This window comes from Ursus maritimus, unplaced genomic scaffold (assembly GCF_017311325.1).
Source record: "Ursus maritimus isolate PB19 unplaced genomic scaffold, ASM1731132v1 scaffold_34, whole genome shotgun sequence".
Classification (NCBI taxonomy): Eukaryota; Metazoa; Chordata; class Mammalia; order Carnivora; family Ursidae; genus Ursus; species Ursus maritimus.
The window spans coordinates 13253346-13276712 of NW_024426008.1; the positions used below are offsets into that span (position 1 = coordinate 13253346).

The following is a 23367-nucleotide window of genomic DNA, read 5'->3' on the forward strand; positions in this document are numbered from 1 at the left end:
GGGGGGGGGCGCGGCCGCGCCTGGATGGCTCTGTCATTAAGTGTCTGCCTTCAGCTCTGGGCGTGATCCCGGCGTTCTGGGATCGAGCCCCACATCAGGCTCCTCCGCTGGGAGCCTGCTTCTGCCTCTCCCACTCCCCCTGCTTGTGTTCCCTCTCTCTCGCTGGCTGTCTCTGTCTCTGTCTCTGTCAAATAAATAAAAACTCTTAAAAAAAAAAAAAAAGAACAGGGGGCGCTCTCTCTGTCCTATTATTCCAAATTTTTTTCCCCAAACTCCTTTAATATATTTGATTATCTTTTTTTTTTGGCGGCTTTTTTGATTTTTTTTTTTTTAACTTTATTTTTGCCAGAGAGAGAGAGAGAGAGCATACAAGCAGGACAGAGAGGCAGAGGGAGAAGCAGACTCCCTGCTGAACAGGAAGCCCGACGCAGGACTTGATCCCAGGATCCTGACATCATGACTTGAGCCGAAGGCAGACGCTTAACCGACTGAGCCACCCAGGTGCCCAGCTTTTTTGAAGTACTGACAAACTGACAGAAAATCTTGTTGTGATGACTCACATCAGCCCACTGAAAATTATTTCTCTGTCCATCTCCTTCCCTCCGTCTCTCTCTCTCGTGTATTTTGTCTCCCCTGAGCATTAAGCAATTGAGTAGAACTTTTGGCAATGGTTTTCACTGGACATGAGGTATGAGGTAAAGGGGATCAGAATACGCTACCTCACCGTTTGCCACTTGGAATTATTTTGAACTCAGGGCAATTGAGAAAAGGCAGACACAGAAGAACTCTCTGCCCTCACCTCATCTGCCTAAAAGCAGGACATAAATTACCCTTGTGAAGGAGTTCTGCCTCCATACAAGAAAGAGAACTTTTATTATCAGATGCAGATAGCACCTAAATGTGTCTGCATAAAGAAACCTTATTAAAATAACCCTTATCTTCAACCAGTTTTCCCATATATTTACCTTCCCACAATTTACTGCCCCTAGAAAACAATACCCTTCTTTCCTTTGTCTAATCACTTCTCCACAATATATCACCCTTTGTTAAAATGGCCCACAAGCTTCCAAATCTACCCCTTCTTTGGATTTTCACCTCTTTTCTGCATAGCCCCTGTGCAGGTAAAACTGAAAACATCAATTAAACTTGTATGCCTTTTCTTTCTGTTAATCTGATTTTTGTGTCAGCTTAATTTGCAGGACCCAGATACAGAACATAAGAGGGTAGAGGAAAGGTTTTCTCCTTCCCTTACACAAGTGTGTCAGCAAAGCTCACAGCACTAGTGACACTAGAGTCAAGCTGTGTGAATGGTGAAACACAAGAGGGAGGGGACCCCACTATTTCCAGAACTAGTACTGATGAATACTGCCTCCACCCTTTGGGGCTTTACAGTGAAGCTATAAGATGTACCCAACCATGGCCTACCCCACCTTCTTCCAGACAAAGACTTATTATGTATCAAGACTTTTTATTTATATGCCAGGAATATAAAGTTTAGCTGCTGCAAAGGTACAAGACAATAAAAGGTTATTCTACTCTCAAAAAGTGTCTAATAGTCTAATACAGATGCACTGAAAGAGGGGAGTTTTATAACACAATTGCAAATAATACAACTGCATAAGTTAATAAAGGTGACAGCCCAACAAAAGCCGGTCCAATCTAATGGAATCTTTATAGATTTCTCCACCCAAAAAGCATTGCTTCCACTTGAAGCTTGGGTTCCATTCCCAGGTCAAACCAACCACTTCCTAGCTCTGGGACCTTAAGTGGTTTACTTAACCTCACTAAACCCTACTTCACCCATAAAATGGGGATATTAGGACCCACCTCACAGGGAAGTTGGAATAATTAAATGAGATGGAGCATATGAAGTGCTTCACACCGCACCCAACACTTAGGGCCAAATAAATGTTAACTATGACTATTATAATCATCATTATCATCATTCTGGAATTTTCAAAATGCTTCCCAAACCTTATTCTGCCACCAGGCATAAATGGAACATGAACTTTATGAAGGACACTATCCATGGGCACATTTCCAGCCAACCCCATACTCTCACCTTTGACTAATTCATCTATTCGGAGGGGAAAAAAAATACACAAAAGCTCAGATCATTTTAGATGAAGCCTTTTATCCTCTCAACAATGTTATATAAGCAGCATATGGGTGACATCTTTGAAGTTTATAATGTTTTTACTGTAAATATAAAAGAACCCAAAATACTGACATTTGCTTCTTCAAAGTCCCACGAATTTATTTTCCTAAGACACATAAAATATTTATGCTGCTTTACTTCCACCACCAAAATCAATAAGCCATTTGAAAGAACTGGTCAAGGTCAGACAGACATCAGGCTTCCAACTACAGTGGAGGGTTATCAAACCGGCTTAGAATGAGATGATTCTAGTCCAAATCTCACTCAATATTCTTTGGCCCATCTTTACAGAATAAAGTCTCTTAAGAAAAAGTTTTTGTGAGAGCACAAGTTGTCGTTTACACTACAAGCTCGAAGACCATGAAACTGTAACACTTTTTTTAGCAGACTGAGCACCTTGGTGGCACACCTAACAATGAGAGGGGAAGAGTTTCAATGACAGACCTTGAGTGGCCGAAAGTGACCCTATAAAAAGACATCAGTAAGCAAGGAAAGGTCAAAATGTGACAACTGATTGCTCAAGCAGACTGTAGGCAACAGTACACCCACAGCAGGAAACAAGCCAATCAACAGCAAAACACTTAAAACTGAAACTGAGATGCCATTCTGAGGATAATTATTTGTATTTTCTTTTTTTAATGAAATGGATTTGAAGAAAAATAACCACCTGAGAGAAAACAGTGGTTATCGCTAGACAAGTAGTATATTTTTATATACTTTTTCTTTTTTTTTTTTAAGAGAGTGAGCAAGAGAGAGAGCAGGAGCAGGGGCAGAGGGAGAGGGAGAAGCAGACTCCCCACTGAGCAGGGAGCCCCATGTGGGGCTCGATCCCAGGACCCTGGGATCATGACCTGAGCTGAAGGCAGATGCTTAACCGACTGAGCCACCCAGGTGCCCCATGTGTTTTTTTCTTTATGTATTTTCTAAGTTTTCTATAATAAAAATATATATTGTGAGGTTTGGAGAAAAAAAGAAGAGGGAAAAATATGTTACTTTTATTTTTAATTTCAAGACTTTTCCTAACAAAATGGGTAGGATCAGCCATCCGATTACAGATATGGGTCAATTTAAGATATTATCTACAGATACCTAAATCTGCCCCATCAGACTCATGGACTTTCATGAGCCAAGACTTTGTCAATACTTTCATGGACAAGACTTTATTTTATTGCTCCTGGGAACCCCTATGTCTAGCACAAGGCCTAAAATATTAGCTGCATATATTAAGAATATTTAGCAAATGAATTTTGGATGTGGCTACAAACCCAAAGTCTGGTATAACCTCAGGAAGGTGCAAAAAAAACAGTATCTTTATGGGATAGATGCCAACCATCCCAACAGATACATTACTCACATTATAGTTTAATGTCCCTTGCTACTCAAATCTTCCATTAAGTCCTCGTCCTCCCTCACTTAGCTCCCCTCCCTTCAGCACTGCCTGTGGTATTGAACCATGCTATTTTGTAGGGGTCTTGCTCTTCAAGAAGCTAGAGGGACCACCACTATGATGTCCCCCTTGTGTTTCTTATAGAGATGTGCAGTCCACTCCAACACTTTGAGGGAACCCATGGGAAGTTTATTTCAGATCTCAGTGCCATTAAAATAACTCTTCTCTGAGAAAGTAACACATTTTATTCTTATGAAGAGTAGGAATCTTATAACTGATCCTTTATCTTTATTTTTTTCTAAAGATTTTATTTATTTACTTGACAGAGAGCGAGACAGCCAGCGAGAGAGGGAACACAAGCAGGGGGAGTGGGAGAGAAAGAAGCAGGCTCCCACCAGAGCAGGGAGCCTGATGTGGGGCTCGATCCCAAGACTCTGGTATCACGCCCTGAGCCGAAGGCAGACGCTTAATGACTGAGCCACCCAGGCACCCCTGATCCTTTATCTTTACGCTGGAAACCAAGAGCCAAAACTATAGCCACCCTTTAGAAACTTGGCGGACCTTAGGACATGCGTGTCTGTAAGCTAACCTTTCCTCTGGTTGACTCTTATTCTTCCCTCCCTCTATATGGCTCTTTTCCTTTCCTTTTCCTTCCTTCCTTCCTTCCTCCTTCCTTTTCTTTCTTTCTTTCTTTCTTTCTTTCTTTCTTTCTTTCTTTCTTTCTTTCTTTCTTCTCTCTCTCTCACATCTGGGATGAGGCCCGGTATAAACAAACTAAAAAACCAAAAATTAAATACACCCCGTACCCCCAAGTCCAAGCTGCTTCAGATATTTTTCACCCATGTATCTTGCCTGCAGGGCAAGAAAGTAAAGCTCACTCTCCTCACTGCTACCAACCAGGGGGTGACCTTTATGTGCATCTGTGACCGAAGATCTGACCGAGGACTAGAGGCACTTTCCTTTCCACTGCCACCCACCAGCTCTAAAATACACAGGACCACGCATGTGAATGCTGCATGGTGACAGAAGGCAGAACAGCATTACGACTAGGAACGCAGATTCTTAAATCACACTGCTTGGGTGCTAATCCTGCCTGCTCCGCCCTACCTGGCTGCTAACCTTGGGCAAGTGACTTAACCTTTCTGTGCCTTGCCTTAATTTCCCAGCCTGTGCAATGGGAACAATAATGGTACTGACCTCACAGGGTTGTGGTGAGGAGTAAATGAGTTAATACATGTAAAGGGATTACATCAGTGCCGGGCACACAGTAAATGTGGACCAGTACTATAATAAGACAGTTTTGTTTTCAATTAAGCCAGGCCACCCAGTGTTTCAAGTCAGACTGAAAGTAATATTTCTCATTGTAAATTCGGCGACTAACAAACCAATTTCTACGGTGACCTTGAGTTTGGATCTCATTCACAGATCTGTGTGGAGTCAAAGCTGTCTCTAAAATGGCAGACATTTTCAACCCTTTGCTTTCTGATTTGCTGAAGAGGAGAAAACAGCGCTGTCCAACAACAAAAATGGTTTCTGGGAGTGTATCCCCAACTGGTAACAGTATGATCCTTCAACCAAACCGGTGTACGCACGAGTACTCATGTACACACTTCCACATCACAGTCAATACCCCTCCAGCTGCAGCACAGAATTCACTTAAAGTCTCCAGAGACGAAAAACCTCTCGAACAACTAACTTCTCAGGACATTCTTTAAAATAAAGTACTTTGTTTAGCCATCAAAGAACAACTCTGCTTTGTTGGATGCTTGAGGTCCTGATTTACATCTGAATTCAGGAAGCAGCTACCTCCTACACGTGCACTTAAAATGCAAACTCCTCCTGAGATTTCACTTATAAAGAAGCACAGAGCCCACTACTAGCCACACCCCATCTTTGCTCACAGCAAAGCCAAAGTCCCAGCAACTTCCCTCACACCCAGCCCACCAAAAAAATGTTAAGTCCTCAGTGAATGACTGTCATATATAAGAGGATGTACATAATTTTCATATAAAATGACTTGAAACCGCCACTGTATGATGGCGAAGAAAGAAAACTAGATAATCATGAAAGGTGTAGTGCCTGCAACCAAGGTTACTTGTAAATTTGATGTAAATGGATACAGTTCAGGTCGTGCTATACTGAAGTTACAGGAGATTGGAAGAAAACGCCCCGGAGTGTATCAGAGCCATTTATCTTCCACTTCCTACGTTTCCCGTAATTACTCACTAAATGAACGCACGAGTTTGTTACAGTATTGAATGGAAATACGTCAGTCCCTTTTACATTCTCGTGTCTCCCTATCGCAGAAAATATGCTAAGAATAGAATTAAAAATGAACACACTGTCGGCCAAGAACAGCGCTTTGAGGGATTCAGAAATCTCACCCTCTCCAGTTTAGCTCGGCAAATTCACTGGGGGAAGCGGAGGCAAAGGACTTGTGCTGCATAATAAAGTGACACTCCCGAAGAGCAACAGCCGAGATAACTCTGCCGCAGCCTAGATTTTTCTCCCCGCGAGCTCGCTTACAGTTTTATAAATGTTTTCCCCCAAGATCCCGAGGGCAATTTCAAACGCGGCTCCTCTCAAAAGTCCCAAAGGAGACTCGCTCACCCACCCCACCCTGCAAACAGCGCACTTCCCGTTCGCTCTGGCCGGTCAAGAACTCTAACTTGACACTGACACACACCGACAAAAAAAAAAAAAAAGAGGAAGTGGCCAAAAGACCATTTCAAGGCATATAGATATATATATTTCTCCCCTAAAGGGGTCAATATCCCTTGTCTTCCAGTCAAGCTTCAATGGGACGTAGCCATCACAGCCACTAGAAAGTTGCAGCGAATGACTATATTGCAAAATCGAGGGCGACTCCCCTTTAAAGATAAAATTTTTAAAAAATCCTCGAAATCCTCTTGCTATCCAAAAAGATCCCTCCCTGCAGCGAACGCAACAAAGCGACCCATCCTGGCGGGTCGGCTCCCGAAAGCGAAGCTCCAGGCCGGGTACGTGCGTGGTCTGCCCTGCCAAGTGGCAGAGGAAGCGCAGGGCACCAAGGCGGCCAGGGGACCCGGCGAGCACCTCCCTTACCTGGTTTGACCGGTTTGGGTGGCGGCTTCGACATCGCGCTTCCTGGAGCGGCTGAGCCTCAAGACCACGCAGGAAAACCCAAGATCCCACAACCCTGAGATCATGACCTGAGCTGAAATCAAGAGTCGGACACTTAACCGACCGAGCAACCCAAGTGCCCCTCGCTATTCTTTTTGATGGCCAAACTGCCCTCTGTCGATGCCTCCTGTGTCCTTTGAAGATAACCCCAGTAATTTTTTTTAATTGTGGTAAAGTATACGTAAGGTAAAGTTTGCCATTTTTACCATTTTAAGTGTAGATTTCAGCATTATTAAGAACATTCACACTGTTGTGCAACCACCACCACCCATCTCCAGAACTCTTTTTATTTTCCCAAATCGAAACCGTTTATCCATTAAATAACTCCCCACACTCTCCTCCCCACCAGCCCCTGACAACCACTATTCTTTCTGTGTCTGAATTTGACCACTCAGTCTAAATACCTCCTACAGACCGATCCCTGGGTTGGCGTCCTCTACCTGGGCCGTCTCCGCCGGGATAGGGGCGCGGAGGGAGGGGCTGTGAGCCTCTAGGCTAGCGAGCTTCGGGGGTTGCGGCGGGTCAGCGATAGGCGCACGTTCGGCCAGCGCTTCTGCCGCTTTGCTCGGGAGGGCTCGAACTGGCGCCCGGTGAGTACCTGCGCGACCCGGCCGCGCTGCACAGCCCCCCGAGGCCTGGAGGTGCTCCCGAGGTGTGGCTGCGCTGGAGCCTGAACCTGGTTGCGTCTTGCAAGCCTTGTGCGGACTCTTGCCGCCCTAAGCGGGCTGATAGCTGGCCTGCCAAGGAGTGTGTGTACGTGGCGGCGTGTTGCTTCAACGCCCCGTAATGATCCTTAAAATGGGAGACTACCTCCAAGAGATGGGTTGTGGAGAGAAGTCACCAGGGTTGGGGTCAGGTCTTGATCCCTGCGGGAGGAGGCAGGCTTTTATTCCACCAGTATTAGGGTGGTCTAACTACGACCCGCCTGCCACCTGTTAATTGTACGGCCTGCTAACTCAGGATGGCTTTGTACCATTTTAAATGGTTGAAAAGATATCAAAAGATTTTTGTGGCACGTGGAAATGATAAGAAATTCAAATTTCGGTGTCCATCAGGTTTTGTTAGAGCACAGCCACGCTCATTGGCTTTTGTGCTGCCTGTAGCCCCTTTCTCTTCCGAACAGCAGAGCTGAGCTGCTGCCCTCAAAGCCTAAAACACTGACTATCTGGCATTTCACGGAGTTATGTCGACCCCTGACCTAGCAGATCGAATCTCCAGGGGGAGGCGAGGGCCGGAGCAGACAAGAAATGCAGCGTGCATTCAGTTCGAAATAGCACAGTGTTATAGATCAGCTGCGTGTTTGAGGGAAGAAAAATTGAAAAAACTTTACCTGAGAGCCTATCTAAAATGAAGCTGGGAAGTTTTTGTTCGGGGGTCAGTGAAAGATAAAAGTGATTCCACAGGAAAGGGGCACGGGTTGAGGTATTCAGAAATTCTAACCGTGGGAGATTTCTGTTTACTAAAAGGGGGCAAAGTTTAAACAATAGTAGGAAAAGGCTTCCCTGTTGTGTGGAAGAAGATAATCAAAATATTTGTTGAATAAAGCAAATGAGTGAGAAGTCCTGAAACATTTCACTGGTTTAAAAATATCAGACTGCTCTTTAGATGCATTGAAAAGCACAACAATTGGTTAGCATGTTGTCATCCGTTTGTATGAGAGCTGCTGTCTTCCTTATAATCTGCTGATTTCTGCACATACCACCTCTGACCGTTTTGCAGTTTAGAGTCCAAAATGTACCATGCTTAGCAGTGGAATCCACATAATAACCACATACAAGTAATGAAAAAAGGACTCAACAACCTATCTTACTTAGGGTAAAAAAAAGAAATTAAAATGTTCATTTGGGATTTGCCCTTGGCGATCTTAGTGTGTTCTCCTTCCCCTATGCAAAGAACTTTGCTGTTGAGGAAAGCTTTGCACTTATTGGGAGAATAAAGTACATAAATATCCCACGAGATTGGCGGTGGTATATATTCCAAGTTATCAGATGCCCCAGAATGATGAGACTGCAAAGTCCAAATGGTCCTCTCTCCGGAGACATCCAGTGATTGAAGTTTGTAGTTGATCAAGCTTGTCTTTGCCTCAATGAAGTCTGCTTGTGTATATTTGGAGTCGGGCACCTCTTGGTAGCGAATTTTTAAGTGTGATTTTTAAATAGTTCTTCAAGGGGCCAAGAAGAGATGTAATAACACAAAGCGGTCTGCAGGTAGACAATTCCAGCCCCGAATTTGGAGTTCACCTGGTGCTGCCCTGTGCATCCAAGGAGGTTTTTGGAATAAATGACTTCTGGGATTGCTAGGCCCACCCTCACCCCAGCACCCGTCTTGCTTGGGCTTCTCCCAGTTCCCCACCCCTCCCACCACATTGTCACCCATTCAGGGCTAATAGACTGTCCAACATTTACCCAAACACTGTCTTGGGTAATAGCTCTCTATTAGCTAACTAATAGAGAACCGAGGGTTCCTGTTTTGGTAAAAACTTGCATTTGACTGTGGGAATTCCCTCCTGAACCCAAGCAATTTTATAACTAGGTTCTTGACTCTCCCTCGCTCTTTGTTTCGGAATTGCTAGTTTCCACCCAAATAACGCCTCAAGCATCTTTCCAGTGCCACAGCCACACTCTTTGTTAGTTGCGTGCTATGTAATTGATACAATATCCTCCCGTGTCTGCACAGATGTGGCATGAAGCAGGAGGACCCTTAGTCCTTGCCATTCAGTGTGCTCAGCCATCAATAATCCATCAATAAAAATGGCACCCATTATACATGAGAGCCTTGCAGTTCAGCCAGCACACGTGCAGCATCCTTTCTTTGCCCTTGGTAATAAAGTGCTTTTTAATAGTTGGAAAGAAGAAAAAAATTAACTTGCTAGGACACAGGTATGGAATAGGAACTGGGAGGGCCTCCGGCTCAGGGGCTACTCATCCCAGCGGCCCACCCCAGCTTAGGTCCCTGATCACCCAACCACAGCAGCGTTGGGTCAGGCAACCCTCAGGAACCACTATTCTGAGGTTCCCTCCAGCTGAGCTTCACCTTTTCACATAAAGAGGTGAAAATGATTCATTAGAATATCCATAGGACTGCTTTACTGAACCTCAGGGGGCCCTGTGTGAAACTGCCCTCCACCCCCCTCCACCCCCAGATCCGGGGTCAACAAACAATGGCCTGTAACCTGGCCCTCAGCCTGAACGTTTGCCGTCCGTTTTCTGATTGAGAACACGAACTCTGAAATCCAGTAAGAGAAATATTAACCCAATAAGAAAGGAATTCCATTCTTCGCTTTAGTAGACGTCTATTACAACAACAACAAAATTGTACCCAATTATTAGGTTTTGACTTTCGTCAAAAACATTGTGGAAATTTGTTTTCTCTCTTGTTACATAAGTACCTACGTAATAACTTTCAGTTTGCCCCTGGGCTCACAAAACCTCGAGTATTTACTACCTGGCCCTTTTCTGAAAAAGTTTGTCTGTCCTGGACTTAAGTTTTTGAGTGAGCCCCTTAAAGGGATTTAACTTCGTTTTGCCTCTGGCCCGCAGTGATGTTTTCCCCATTTCAGAAAGGGAAAGAGGCGAGCTCTGTGGGGTTCCCTGGCGTTGGGGAAATAAATGGGTCATCTCTAGGTGATTGAATCTTGAAACTCTGAGTTTCAGAGCTATGAGACTCTGCAGTGTGTGTTCTCTGAGACTTTGGCCTATTGAGCGCACACCCATTGGCCATTGGATTTAGCCATAGAGTCGAGCAGAGAAAAGCTGGTACCTTGTAAAGGTCTCCTACCAAGTGTGGCTAATCCAGGAGTAGGGGTTACCCAGAGATCATGGTCATCTTTCCCCCTCAGCGGGCCCTCCTAATTTAAGACTCTTTTAGCCTTTTAGTCTTTCTTTAGACATCTCCATGATAAGCATTCGCTTTGTTTTGTTTTGTGTTTTTAATTTTAGGAAATTTAGGAAGACGTGATTTTCAGAGCTAATTATGAAAACATTTGTCATTGGAATCAGTGGGTGAGTAATTTTGCTGCAAACAGCTGGTGGAGATACTGAGGATGTCCAGAGGGTGGTTTCCTGTAGATGTGGTGGGGGATGGTGGAGTCAGGATCCCTGAGTCCTGAAGAAGAGAGCAGGCCACTGGCAAATATATATAGCGCTGTCCGTATAAATGGCAACAGGAGGTGGGAGAGTCTCCTCTAAACAGAGAAACGGGACCATCAGTAAGCAAAATCTGCCTGCTTTACCATTTCTTTTCTGGAGTTGACACCAGGCACCTTTTCTCCGTATTATCCTGATGTGCTGATTGCCCTGGCATAATTATTAGTTGCATGCCCCCCTCTCTCTCAAAAGTGCCCTAAATTATAGGGTCACCCTCCCTGTGGTACCCGAGGTATGCATGCAAATAAGACACCAACAACAGCTCCAGGGGACGGTGTTTGTTTTGGTACTATGTTGTGTTCATCTTTCTTCTGAATACATTCACACTAGGTGTGGTCCAGTGAATGAAACATCTGAGTCTGTTAAGATTAAACGTTTGTGATTTGGGGGAGATCACTGTATTGTTGTATTATGTTACTGTAGTAAGTAATCAGAGGTACAAGGGAATGAATCCAGTGTCAGAACTCTGCCTCGTCTTGCTCCCGTCTAACCAGAACCAAAGTTCCATTTTTCTCTGCATTGCTTCTCTTGGTCATGCCTTGCCTTCTGCATTCACTGCCATCATCCTAAATCGGGCCCTCATTCCCTAATCCCAGCCTCCCCCTCTTAACCTTTCCTAGATACCTCTTCACCAGTTGTATCTTCTCGCAGAAATGTTTAATTATTCTCTCACCTTGTGAACAATAGGCAGTGGTTTCCAGTTATCTAGAGCAAAATCTGAATATCCGGGTGTATGAAGACCATCCATAAATAGTAAAAGAAATGTACTAGCTTCAGGGCATGTAGGCTGTAGGGAAGGTTTGATACAGGAGCTCAGCGATATCACCGAAGACTCCGTTTCTTTCCATCTCTTCCTGGTGTCTTCCTCCATTTCGATTCATCCTAGAGTTGGCTGCACTTTGGGGGGCACAAGGGGATACCAGCAGGTCCTGGGCCCTGCTCTGGAGTTGACAGTGGGGTCAGTCCAAACCAGACCTCAGAAATGGGTAGAACCTGGGGAGGCAGTTACCAGGTCAGCTCTAGTATCCAAACCAACTTTCATTCTGCGTATGTAGGAATAACATTCCCTTCTCCTCCATGTTCCAGGTGTAGACACCTGCCTCACGCTTTCTTGCCCCGTGTGTGAGGGGCCACCCACACCTCCCTAAGAAAGCCTCCCCTTCACTGTCTCTTCCTGGAAGAGGGCCAGGATTTCATTTTAGTGCTGCTTCTGGGAAGCACCTGCCACACTCAGCCGCAGTAACCTCTGTTCCTCCCTTTCTGTCTTCCTCCAGACTCAGTGTTGTATCTTCCTTGTATACTTACCACTTGCTATGCTGTGATGTGATCATTCAGTTAAGACGTTAAGGAATAGCAGGGATTCCAAAGGATTCCAGGGTCGTTCAAGATCCTCCTAAAAATGGAATGCATGTGTGAAGATGTTTATTTTTCTGGGGAAAGGGCATATAATCTTTATCAGATTCTCACAGAATTCTGTGATGTTAAAAAATAAAAGTTTCATGGGCCTTGGGGGGAAAAAAAGCTCCATGGGCTTTGGAGTTAGACTTTGTATCCCATCCTCAGTGCTTGCTAGTTGTTACCTTGGGCAAGTAGTATAAGGATATAGTCTTTCAGTCCTTAGTTTGCTCAACTGTAAAATGGTAATATTAATATCTACCTCCTACAGAATGGATTTGCCTCTTAAGTACCTGCAGTTATCCTTTTTAACTTTTCCTTGGCCCACTGTCATGTTCCAAATACACTCTCTCCTCCTGTCTCTTGGCGTGTAAAAAACAAATGGACCAGGACTTTTGCCTTTATTTGGGTGTTGTGAACAAAGAAGGAAGTGGCCCCAAGTAGTTACTCGTTTTCTTTCCTAAGATAAAGCGTGCACGTGTCTGGGCACTCTTGCCCTGAGGCTGGAGGGCCCATGAGGGTGGTCCTGAGCTTGGTGGTGCATGGTGGTTATGAGCTGCCGAAAGAGAAGAGTTAGCCTTAAGGTGTCACCTGACCGGGATTCCAAGTATAGATGCTAGGCTTGAACTTGTGCCGTTCTGACTTGTAAAATTCTTGTTAAACTCCTCTCCCATGACTCTGAACTGTACTGCCTTCTGTCTGGTCTGTCTCTTCCAAGTCTACGGCACTGGAGTGCTTGCTTCTCATTGTCTCCAGCTAAGTCAGTGAGAAGGGATCTAAATACGGTTGGTTTGACTGTATCATCTGAAAGAGATAAGTCCAGAAAATGACATATTTGTTGCTCATACTAGAATAAAGTTAGCTCATACTGGGGCGCCTGGGTGGTTCAGTCGTTAAGCGTCTGCCTTCGGCTCAGGGCGTCATCCCAGGGCTCCAGGATCGAGCCCCACATCGGGCTCCCTGCTCCGCTGGAAGCCTGCTTCTTCCTCTCCTGCACCCACTGCTTGTGTTCCCTCTCTCGCTGGCCGTCTCTATGTCAACTAAATAAAATCTTTAAAAATAAATAAATAAATAAATAAAGTTAGCTCATACTATAATAAAGTTAGCCCTGTTTACTCTCTCTTTTTAAACCAAAGTTCAGTATCTGAGCTATGGAAACTCAGTATAGATTACAGACATTTTTGTTAAAAGGGAGAAATTTTATACCAGTCTTTTCTCAAGGCAAAGGGTAATACCCACCCACTTCCCTGTCTTTTCTTTAAAAAAAAAAAAAAAAAGGATAGATTTATTTATTTGGGGGGGGGAGCGGAGAGCTTGAGCAGGGGAAGGAGCAAAGGGAGAAGGAGAAGGAGGAAGCAGATTCCCAGCTGAGCCGACCTTCCTGTGGGATCCCACGACCCTGAGATCAGGACTTGAGCCAGAATCAAGAGTTAGACACTAAACCAACTGAGTCACTCAGGCACTTCTGTCTTTTCAAGGAGATCGCCCGTATCCTACTCAATTGTGTATTCTAAGTTTAAATGCAAAAAACTTTACAGGGCGCTCTGGTAGCTCAGTCAGTTAAGCGGCCACCTTCATCTCAGGTCATGATCTCAGGGTCCTGGGATTGAACCTGCATGGGGCTCCCTGCTCAGCGGGGAGTCTGCTTCTCCCTCTCCCTCTTCCCTTCCCCACCTCAATCCGCGTGTGCTCACTCTCTCTTTCTCTCAGATAAATAAATAAAATCTTTAAAAAATTAATGAAAAAAGTTTTGAATCAAGTTCCTTGTACTTCGTAGGTATAAGGTATTTAGGTAATAATTGAATTACAGCCAGTAAACAATTTTGATGAATGAATATTAGTTTCTTTTCTAGATTATAAATACATTGCAGTCTATCATCTGGGACTGAACACAGGTTCTTGCAGATAAACATGCAGTTATGAGTTTGTGCCGTGAACATTCGGTGGTATGATGAAGTCTTGATTTAGAGTAATGGTTTCAAATGCACAAAATAAAATACAAGAATACAAAGGAAACCAGTTATGTTGAAATAAAGTTATAAAAATATTTTAGACAAATTGTTGCTTTGTGATAGATACACTTCTTCGTTAACTTATTGAATAACAGTGTCCAGGGGTGGGTTTAAAAACTGCCATCAATTTGAAATAAGAATGAATATCAATCATGCGTCAAGATATCTGCCCCACCTGCACCATGGTATGAAAGTATCTATGATTTCTAGTGGTGACAAAGCCACAGGTACTATTAATACTACTGATGTTTGTTACTTATATTTGTAATTAAAGGAAAAGCTCTCACTGAATGACTCCGCGTAGAAGCACCTGTCGTGTGCTGTGCGTGATGCTAGACGCGGGAAAACTAGATACACAGAGCAATTAGTCAAGATCCCCGTTCTTCCCAACATCACAGTCCAGCCAGGCGGGACAAGTAACTGACTCTCTGTGACAGGCTTCAGGGGGCCTCCCATTTGGCCCAAAGTGGAGAGAGATGAAGGAGAAAGGGGGCATCACAGCGGAGATGTGAATGCGTAATCCATGGCTTGTCATAAGCCAGTCCTCCATTTTTCTCCACGGGGCACTGAAACAAAGTCACAGCGGCCACGTGCAAATGGACGTACTTGCACGAAAATGTGCTACTCGTATTTTCAGTGTTGCATACGATCCTTGAGAATGTTTCAGTGTAGACAAAACATTCTTTGCTTCCCACACAGTAGCTGTAATTTTAAACCTTAGTATTACCCAGTTTACTTGCCCAGTGCTTAGTGACCTTCCTCCTCCATCCTTTCCGGTTTATTTCTCCTCATTGATTACAGTAGATCTACTTAGGCCTATGGTATTACCAACATATCTATGAAAGAAATAATTGCGTCTTAGGTATTAACATATTGTTTTTAAATATCCTTTTTCTAAGATCACTTTAAAATGTTTTATATTTTTAAAAAATTTTAAAAATAAATGTTTTACATTTACATTTTACATTTACAGTGTAAATTGACATTTACAGTGCATCTTCCTTCTTGGTATGCTCAATTTTTTTTCTTTTCCTTTTTCTGTTCAGGGTGACAAATGGCGGGAAGACAACGCTAGCTAAGAATTTGCAGAAACACCTTCCAAACTGCAGTGTCATATCTCAGGATGATTTCTTTAAGGTATCTATAAAAACGCCTTGGATAATTCATTTAACACAACAAAGTTCTAGTAGCAAAGTTGATGAAATTACATCCAAAAAGCCTCTGCTGAGGGATAAGAGTTTTTGTAGTCAAGATAGGCTCCATGCAGTAATGTCCCTTATCCACTAGATGGCATTACTTATTGGCGTGGCTCTGATTTTATTTCTCCTCGTCATCCGAAGCATTTAGTAAATTTATCGCCTTTCTTCATTCTATAATTGTATCATTTCTGCACTGGACAGTTTTGATGGGTGCTTTGTTCTTTTTTGCAGCCAAAGTCGGAGATAGAAATAGATACAAATGGATTTCTGCAGTATGACGGTAAGTAGATGAGTTTGTGACACATTTGCTAATGTTCATTTTCTTTTTCAAACCCGAATACCTTTTCTGTCTATGAAGACAGTCTCAAAAATGTGCTTAAATATATTGCTGTACTTTACACATACTTTTGTAAAGGTTTCTGATTTATGTCCAACTATTTAAATAAATGAAACCTTTTCCCCAGCTTTATATTTAAGACTGAAAACATTGGAACAATATAGATTTTTCTTCTAAGGCAAGAGCGAGGTAGGTTTGCTGGTACTCTTCTCATCCCTGTCTGGGGTGCACATAACTAAGGATACTTCCCTCACCCCCTCCCTGCCATCTCGCCTGAAGCAAACTCTAAGCTCATCTTCGGAGCTTCCCTTCCCAGTGACCAAGGTGCACTGAGCAGCTGGTTTCTTCTTTCCACTGCTCATAAAGGTTAGTGAATATTTTTGAGATGGATTCATCTCGCTCCCTTGCCCAATCTAACACTGAAGCCAAAGGATTATAAAAGTCCATCAGAAAATATTTATTTTCCTATAGAGAATATCATGCTAATAAACTATTTTTAATGGTCTTATCAACTTTTATGATGAACAAGATGACCACTGAGTATTTATGCAAACTGGCAACAGAAACAGCTCTCTTAAAAAGACATAAACTACATTCTTTATTTTTAACTTTGACAACCTTAGAGGAAAAATGTTGTGTAATCAGTTCTTACAGACACTTGATAGTTTTAAGAGAAGCAAAATCCTTGACTCACTGCCTGTTCTTGTGTCTTGAGCTCCAGCCAGGATTTTTTTTCCTTTTGTCCCCTCCTCTAATGGTTAGTGAGGAAGATTATTACGGAGTAAGCATTAAACAAGGAAAAACCGTTTTCAACAATTGACAAAGAATTATTCCTAATTCAAATGAGTTCTTATAAACTAATAAGAAAAACACTAATATTCCAATTGAAAAATGTCCAAGAATATAAATAAGCTATTCATAGAAGCAAAAGGTTATTTGATTAATAACTATACAATAAAAAGTCAATCTCAGAAGTAGTCAGAGTTGTAAATTACTTTTTTTCCCCACTTACCTAGTAAACAGATTTTTAAAGCAATAATTACCTGATGATGGCACAGTTATCTAATTATCTAATGATGGCTCAGTAAAACAAAAACTCTCTTAGATGGGAATATTAATTGATCTCACCCTTCTGGAAGGGAGATTGATATGTCCCAAAGACTTTAAAATATTCATGCTACGTGTCAAGTGTCCCACTTCCAGGAATCTATCTTAGGGAAAAGTCTGAAATTTTTAGGTAAGTGTACAAATTTAAAATAAATCACGGTAATGCTGAAATCTTTATGATAACCACCAAAAGAATAATTTAAAGATATATAGCTATCAAGTTTATAAATAGATGGAATCATTAAAATGTAGTTGATAAATACAAAATAAGTCAAATAAAAAACAGAGAACTTAAGTCAAAAGATGATAGAAAAATAGAAAATGAGAATAAAATGATAGATTTAAGCCAAATATATCAGTAGGTATGTTAAGTTAAATGAACTAAAATACCCCAAAGATTGTCAAGCTTGTTTGAAAAAAAAAGAAGAAAGAAAGGAAAGCCCAACTATAAGCACCTTACAAGAGCTATATTTAAATATTAGGACAAAGAAAAGTAGACAAGGGTAGAAAAAGATCTGCCATGTGAACACCTACGAAAAGAAATCTGGTGTAACTACTAATATCAGACAAAGGAAACACAAAGAGTATCACTAGAGATACTATTACTAGAGATGAATAGAAATAAATGGGTCAATTCAACAGGAAGATAAACAATCTAATAATTATATGCACCTAATAACATAACCTCAAAATACATTAAGCAAAAACTGACAAAACTAAGTGGGGAAGTACACAAATCTATAATTATTATGGGAGATTTTTTAATACAACTTCTTCAGTAATTAATGGAAAAAGCAGACAAAAGTTATAAGGGTATAACAGATTCAAACAACGCAATTAACAAACTTAACCAAACTGACATATATAGAAGGTGTAGCCAATCACAGCAGAATACACATTTTTGTTTTCTTAATACAGGGAACATTAACTAAAATGGAGGGTATATGCAAGGGCATGGAGCAAGTCCGAGTACGTTTCAGTAGATTGAAGTAATATAGAGATATCCTCTAATCACAGAGAACTGAATTAGAAATCAGTAACAAAAGAGTAAGTGGAAAACTCCTAAGTGTTTGTAAATTTTTTTCTGGAAAAATTTAAGCATATACAAAAGTAGGCAGAAAAGTGTAATGAGCTCTCATGAATTCATCATCCAGCTTTTAAAATGATGCAGTCTTGACCATATAGTTCATCTATGCCCTTACCCACTTTCTCTTTCTATATTTTTAGAAGTAAATTCCATATGTCATCATGTTTCATCTGAAGCAGAGCACTTCTATATATCCTGTGGGTTAAAGAATAAATCACAGTGAAAATTAGAAGACACTTTTAACTGAACGATAATGAAAATATCTTAAAACTAATGGTATTTCTGGTTCCAGCTAAAATGGATTGGCCCCATTCCTTGCTCTTTCTCCCTCTTAAAATTGAAAATCTTGGATCGAACACAACAAACAAAGGAAGACTCAAAGATAAAAAGAAGAGAACAGACTGGCTAGGGCCTTTGGGACTTGAGGAATTACGTCACTGTGATTCTCTGGGTTTTCTTCTTACCTGTCATATATTCAGGAAGGGGTGATTGAGGGGTGTGCAACGTGGTATCATTAATAGGTACAGACAGAAAAGTCCCAAGAAACCTGTTCCCTGTAGTTAAAATGTAAAAATGTTACCTATTTGATATGATCTCACTGATACATGGAATTTAAGAAATAAGGCAGAGGATCATAGGGGAAAAGAGGAAGAAATGAACCAAGATGAAACCAGAGAGGGAGACAAACCATAAGAGATTCTTAATCATAGGAAACAAACTGAGGGTTGCTGGAGGGGAGTGGTGGAAAGATGGGGTAACTGACTGATAGACACTGGGGAGGGTATGTGTTGTAATGAGCACAGGGTATTATATAAGACTGATGAAGCACAGACCTGTACCTCTGAAACAAATAATACATTGTAGGTTAATTAATTGAATTTAAATTTTAACAAACTCACTAGAGGGGCTCAAAAGCAGAATAAATATGACAGAGGAAAGAATCTGTGAATTTGAGGACAGAACAATAGAAATTACTCTTTCTAAACAACAGAGAGGAAATAGACTGAAAAGAAATTAACAGGAATATGGGGCAATAACAAAAGCTCCAAAATTCACATCATTGGAGTCTCAGAAGGACAGGAGAGAAAGTGTGGTGTTAAAAAAGTAGTAAATATGTAAAACATTGCAAACTTGGCATAAGATATAAACCTACAAATTCAAGAATCTGACTGATCCCCAAACAGATTAAACAAGAAAAAAGAGAAGGTACAGATTACAAATATCAAATACAAAAACGTAATACCACTACAGATCCTACAGAAATTAAAAAAATAAGAGCATATTATGAACAATCTGCGAGTAAATTAGAAAACTTAAATGAAATTGACAATTTCCCTGAAAATTGCAACTTACAAAACTAACACCAGAACAAAGAGAAAATCCTAATAATCCTATGTCTAGTGAATAAATTAATCCATAATTTATAAAGCTTCCACTAAAAAGCCTCTAAGTCCAGATGGCGCAATTCAGTGGTTCTGGAGTCGGGCTCAGAAATTGTAATTCTTCCTGGTAAATTCACAGGTCATACTAAGGCTGCAGGCCTAGGTCCTACACTTTGAGAATCAGTGTTCTGGAATAATTTTCTAGAATTATAATTGTAAGCTCAAAAAGTATGCACATTTTAGAGTTTAAAAAGGACATATTTGTGTCCTTTAAAAAATTTTTAATGATTTTTCCCTTATTTACTTGTAAGAGCCCTTTATATATTAAACATATTAGCTCTTGGGGCGCCTGGGTGGCTTAGCTGGGTAAGCGGCTGACTCTTGGTTTCGGCTCAGTTCGTGATCTCACAGTCTTGGGATCGAGCCCCACGTCGGGCTACGTGCTCAGTGCTGAGTCGGCTTCAGATTCTTTCTCCCTTCCCCTCTGCCCCTCCTGCTTGCGCTCTCTCGTTCTCTCTCTCAAGTAAATAAATAAAATCTTAAGAAAAAAAAAGAAGGTACGTATTTTAGCTCTTGGCGAAACACATTGCACATATTTTCCCCAGTATGTCATTTATCTTTCTAACTAGTTTATAGATATTTTGTCATCCAAAAATGTTAAACTTTTGTACAGTAAGGAGGGAATAGACCTTATAAATAAAGCAATATTAGCCATGAGTTTATGATTGCCAAAGCTGGTAATGGGGACATGGGAATTCATTGTATTCTACTGTCTACATTTATATATATTTGAAATTTTCCGTATTAGAAATGTTTCAGACATACCAATTTGTCAATAATAGAGATTATATTTGTCTAAAATATTTATTCGGTATTTTGAAGGGTAAATAAAATAGCGTTATTCTATATCTCTTTAATACAGAGCCCTGGATATACACATCATAAAAAGCCGCATCATAAACCTTTTGTTTTATTGATTTCATGTTTTTGTATGTTTGCTTGAAGTGCTTGAAGCGCTTAACATGGAAAAAATGATGTCTGCCATTTCCTGCTGGATGGAAAGCCCAAGACACTCACTGGTATCAACACACTCTGGAAGCAGCGAGGAAATTCCCATATTAATCGTTGAAGGCTTCCTTCTCTTTAATTATAAGTAAGCATCCTCAACCTCATATTGACTCTGAATGAATGGGGGGAAAGCTTTGTGAACTAAAGACGCTGTTATTTTAGGCCCCTGGACACTCTGTGGAACAGAAGATACTTTCTGACGATTCCTTATGAAGAATGTAAGAGGAGGAGGAGGTGAGTTTCGAAATTGTGTTTGTGGATTGTAATTCAAGAGACACAGTTTACATGGAGATGGAAACACAGCATAGGGAGTAGGGTCAGTGGTTTTTGTAGTGACAGTGTGTGGTGACAGATGGAGTTAACGTGGTGAGCATAACGGAACGTATGGAGAAGTGGAATCCCTATGTTCTACGATCGAAACTAATAATGTTGTGTGTCAACCATACTTCAATTAAAAATAAAATTTTTTTAAGTAAAAAAATGTTGATTATGATTTTAAATTCATGAGCCATTATTCGGTGACAGCCACAAAGAACACGAATTAACTGAAAGCTTAATCCAGCATATCAGGTTCTCTGTCATTATTTACATTGCTATTTGTCTCTTGATTCTCTTACAAAGCACTGAAGTAGGGGGAGATAATCATGAATGATAGTGAGTTACAAAAGTAATTTGTCTGGGTCAGAAAACTAAATCTGTTTTGTTGCCTTTGAAACTAGTGTTGAATCTAAAATGTGTACTCTTGATTCTGTTTGGATTAAGTCTCAGTGATTTTCCCATTATCCTGACCATTATTATTTTACTTTTATCAACTGTGTGTTTCTGTCCGCATAAAGTTTCCCATGTGTTTTGATAGTACGAGGGTCTATGAGCCTCCAGATGTCCCAGGGTACTTTGATGGCCACGTGTGGCCCATGTATCTAAAGCACAGACAAGAAGTGGAGGACATCCCGTGGGAGATTGGTAAGTACCTTTTCTCCTCCACAGAAGGCCTTCACTTGTCGTTGCTCAAAGTCCACAAGAGAAAGGATTTTTAGGAGGCATTTTTCTCATGTATTACATTATAAAGGAACCGTTTAAGCCCGAACACTCTGGGCCCTTCCACAATTGACTGTCCTGGTTCCTGCTTCTCTCCCGAAGGCTCTTCTCAAAGTCTGTCAACTTCTAGGTGGTCATTCATGAAACGGGTATTGATCGAATGCCTTCTGTGTATAAGACCCTGCCCTGTTGATACTAAGAAAAATGAGACAAACCCAGCCTCTACCCTTACAACCTAACAATCTGTCAGGGAAACAGGCGTGAAAGATGCTAGCTGCATGAGCACATGCTTTCTAGCTATGCTAAGTGCTGTGACACCAAGTTCCAGGGGGAGCCAACAATCAGGGAAGGCTTCCTTGAGGAAGCCACTTAAATCACACTGTGAGGGGTTTAACTAGACAAAGGGAGGTAGGCTGGGGGAACAGATGACCACCCCAGACAGTATATGAAAAGGCTAGGGACAGGAAGGAATGAAGAGCACCTGAAAGGAGGTTGGTGTATTTTTGGTAGAGAAAACCAAGAGAGAGAGGTAATGCTGGAGACATAAGGAAGATCTAGACTCTACAAGGCCATAGGCCAGTGAAGGGCTTGGGTCATTATCCTCAGAGAAGTGGAAATGCCCTCTACAGAGAGGTTTGAAACAAGGACATGGTAAATACCAAATTCTTGTTCTAGCGAGATCCCCTTGGCTATGTGAGCGTGGATGTAGAACAGAATGACAGAAGAGATGTGGAGGGTCCCCCGCTCTCCCTCTCCATCTAAATTGCCAATCTAGGGGTGCCTGGCTGGCTCAGTCAGTGGAGCATGCAACTCTTGATCTTGGGGTTAGGAGTTCAAGACCCATGCTAGGTGGAGAGATTGCTTAAAAATGAAACCTTTAAAAAAAGGCCAATCTAACCATGTCCCCACTTTGCTTAAATACCTGCAAAGAGTCTCCAACTTTTTGGATTAAATTCCAAGAAGTCAGACTTCAAAGCCCCTGAAGACTAAGGCATAGACAGCCTTGCTCTAAAATCTCATCTCTCCAGTGTTCCTGCCTCCCACATTCTAGCCCTTCCAAACTGTATATCCTTTTCTTAACAAGCAGACTTCTCTCTTGTCTCCAGTTTTCCCATTAAAGGGTTCTTTTCTTCCTTTAACCTATACAACTTCCACTTTTTCTCCAAAATTACCTATGCCAGTTTGGGTAAGAATACATTTCTCCTGGGCCTAGAGAATTCTGAGTCAGAATGCGTGGAATAGCCCAGACCCCTGCATGGTTCAAGAAGCTTCATGGGGGCAGCTCTTTCTGCCCACAGGTCCTGTCCCCGTGCTTTAATAAAAATCACCTTTTTACACACACACACACACACACACACACACACACACACACCCACACAGAGCTTCCTGAGTGATCCCAATGCACAAGTAAGTTGGAGAACCACCCCCTTAAATGATTCTCAGTGCTGCTAAAGGGCCACATACAGAGTGCCATTTAACTCTTTCTTTTTCAAAAAATAATTTCCATATCTGCTAGTATGCATTTCTCCCCATTGAACCAATTTTTCTTTACCTGTTATTCCTGACTATAATCTATTTCTGTTTTTAATGGCTATTAACTTCTTTTTAAGTGTTTAAGGTCTTGTGTTCTTTATTTAAACCTATTAGTATTCTTTTTGGGCGGGGGGTGGCAGAGCAAGAGGACAAGGGGCTTGATCTCGTGACCCTGAGATCATGACCTGAGCCGAAATCTAGAGTCGGCCACTTAACTGACTGAACCACCCAGGCGCCCCTGAACCTATTAGTATTCTTAAGAGATGTCAGGTGCCAGAGTAAGGATCCTGTACTAATAGGCCCGTTGGCATTTGAACCATTCTCCTTTCTCCTTCTCAGTTTACCTAGATGGAACAA

At 41.7% G+C, this 23367-nt stretch overlaps 2 protein-coding genes across 2 annotated transcripts in view; one reads left to right on the forward strand and one right to left on the reverse strand.

Moving 5' to 3' along the window:
• OSTF1 (osteoclast stimulating factor 1) overlaps window positions 1–6726 on the reverse strand; it is a 48985-nt gene extending 42259 nt beyond the window's left edge. Inside the window, exon 1 of the mRNA XM_008690967.2 lies at window positions 6630–6726. Within this exon, the coding sequence (XP_008689189.1) occupies window positions 6630–6663 (34 nt within the window). The 5' untranslated portion in view covers window positions 6664–6726. The remainder of the gene's footprint in view (window positions 1–6629) is intronic.
• A 399-nt stretch (window positions 6727–7125) lies between these two features.
• Window positions 7126–23367, forward strand: part of NMRK1 (nicotinamide riboside kinase 1) — a 21165-nt gene continuing 4923 nt past the window's right edge. Inside the window, 8 exon segments of the mRNA XM_008690966.2 lie at window positions 7126–7297; window positions 10646–10708; window positions 15306–15396; window positions 15690–15738; window positions 20377–20524; window positions 20602–20673; window positions 21296–21402; window positions 23350–23366. Coding sequence (XP_008689188.2) covers window positions 10680–10708; window positions 15306–15396; window positions 15690–15738; window positions 20377–20524; window positions 20602–20673; window positions 21296–21402; window positions 23350–23366 — 513 coding nt within the window. The 5' untranslated portion in view covers window positions 7126–7297; window positions 10646–10679.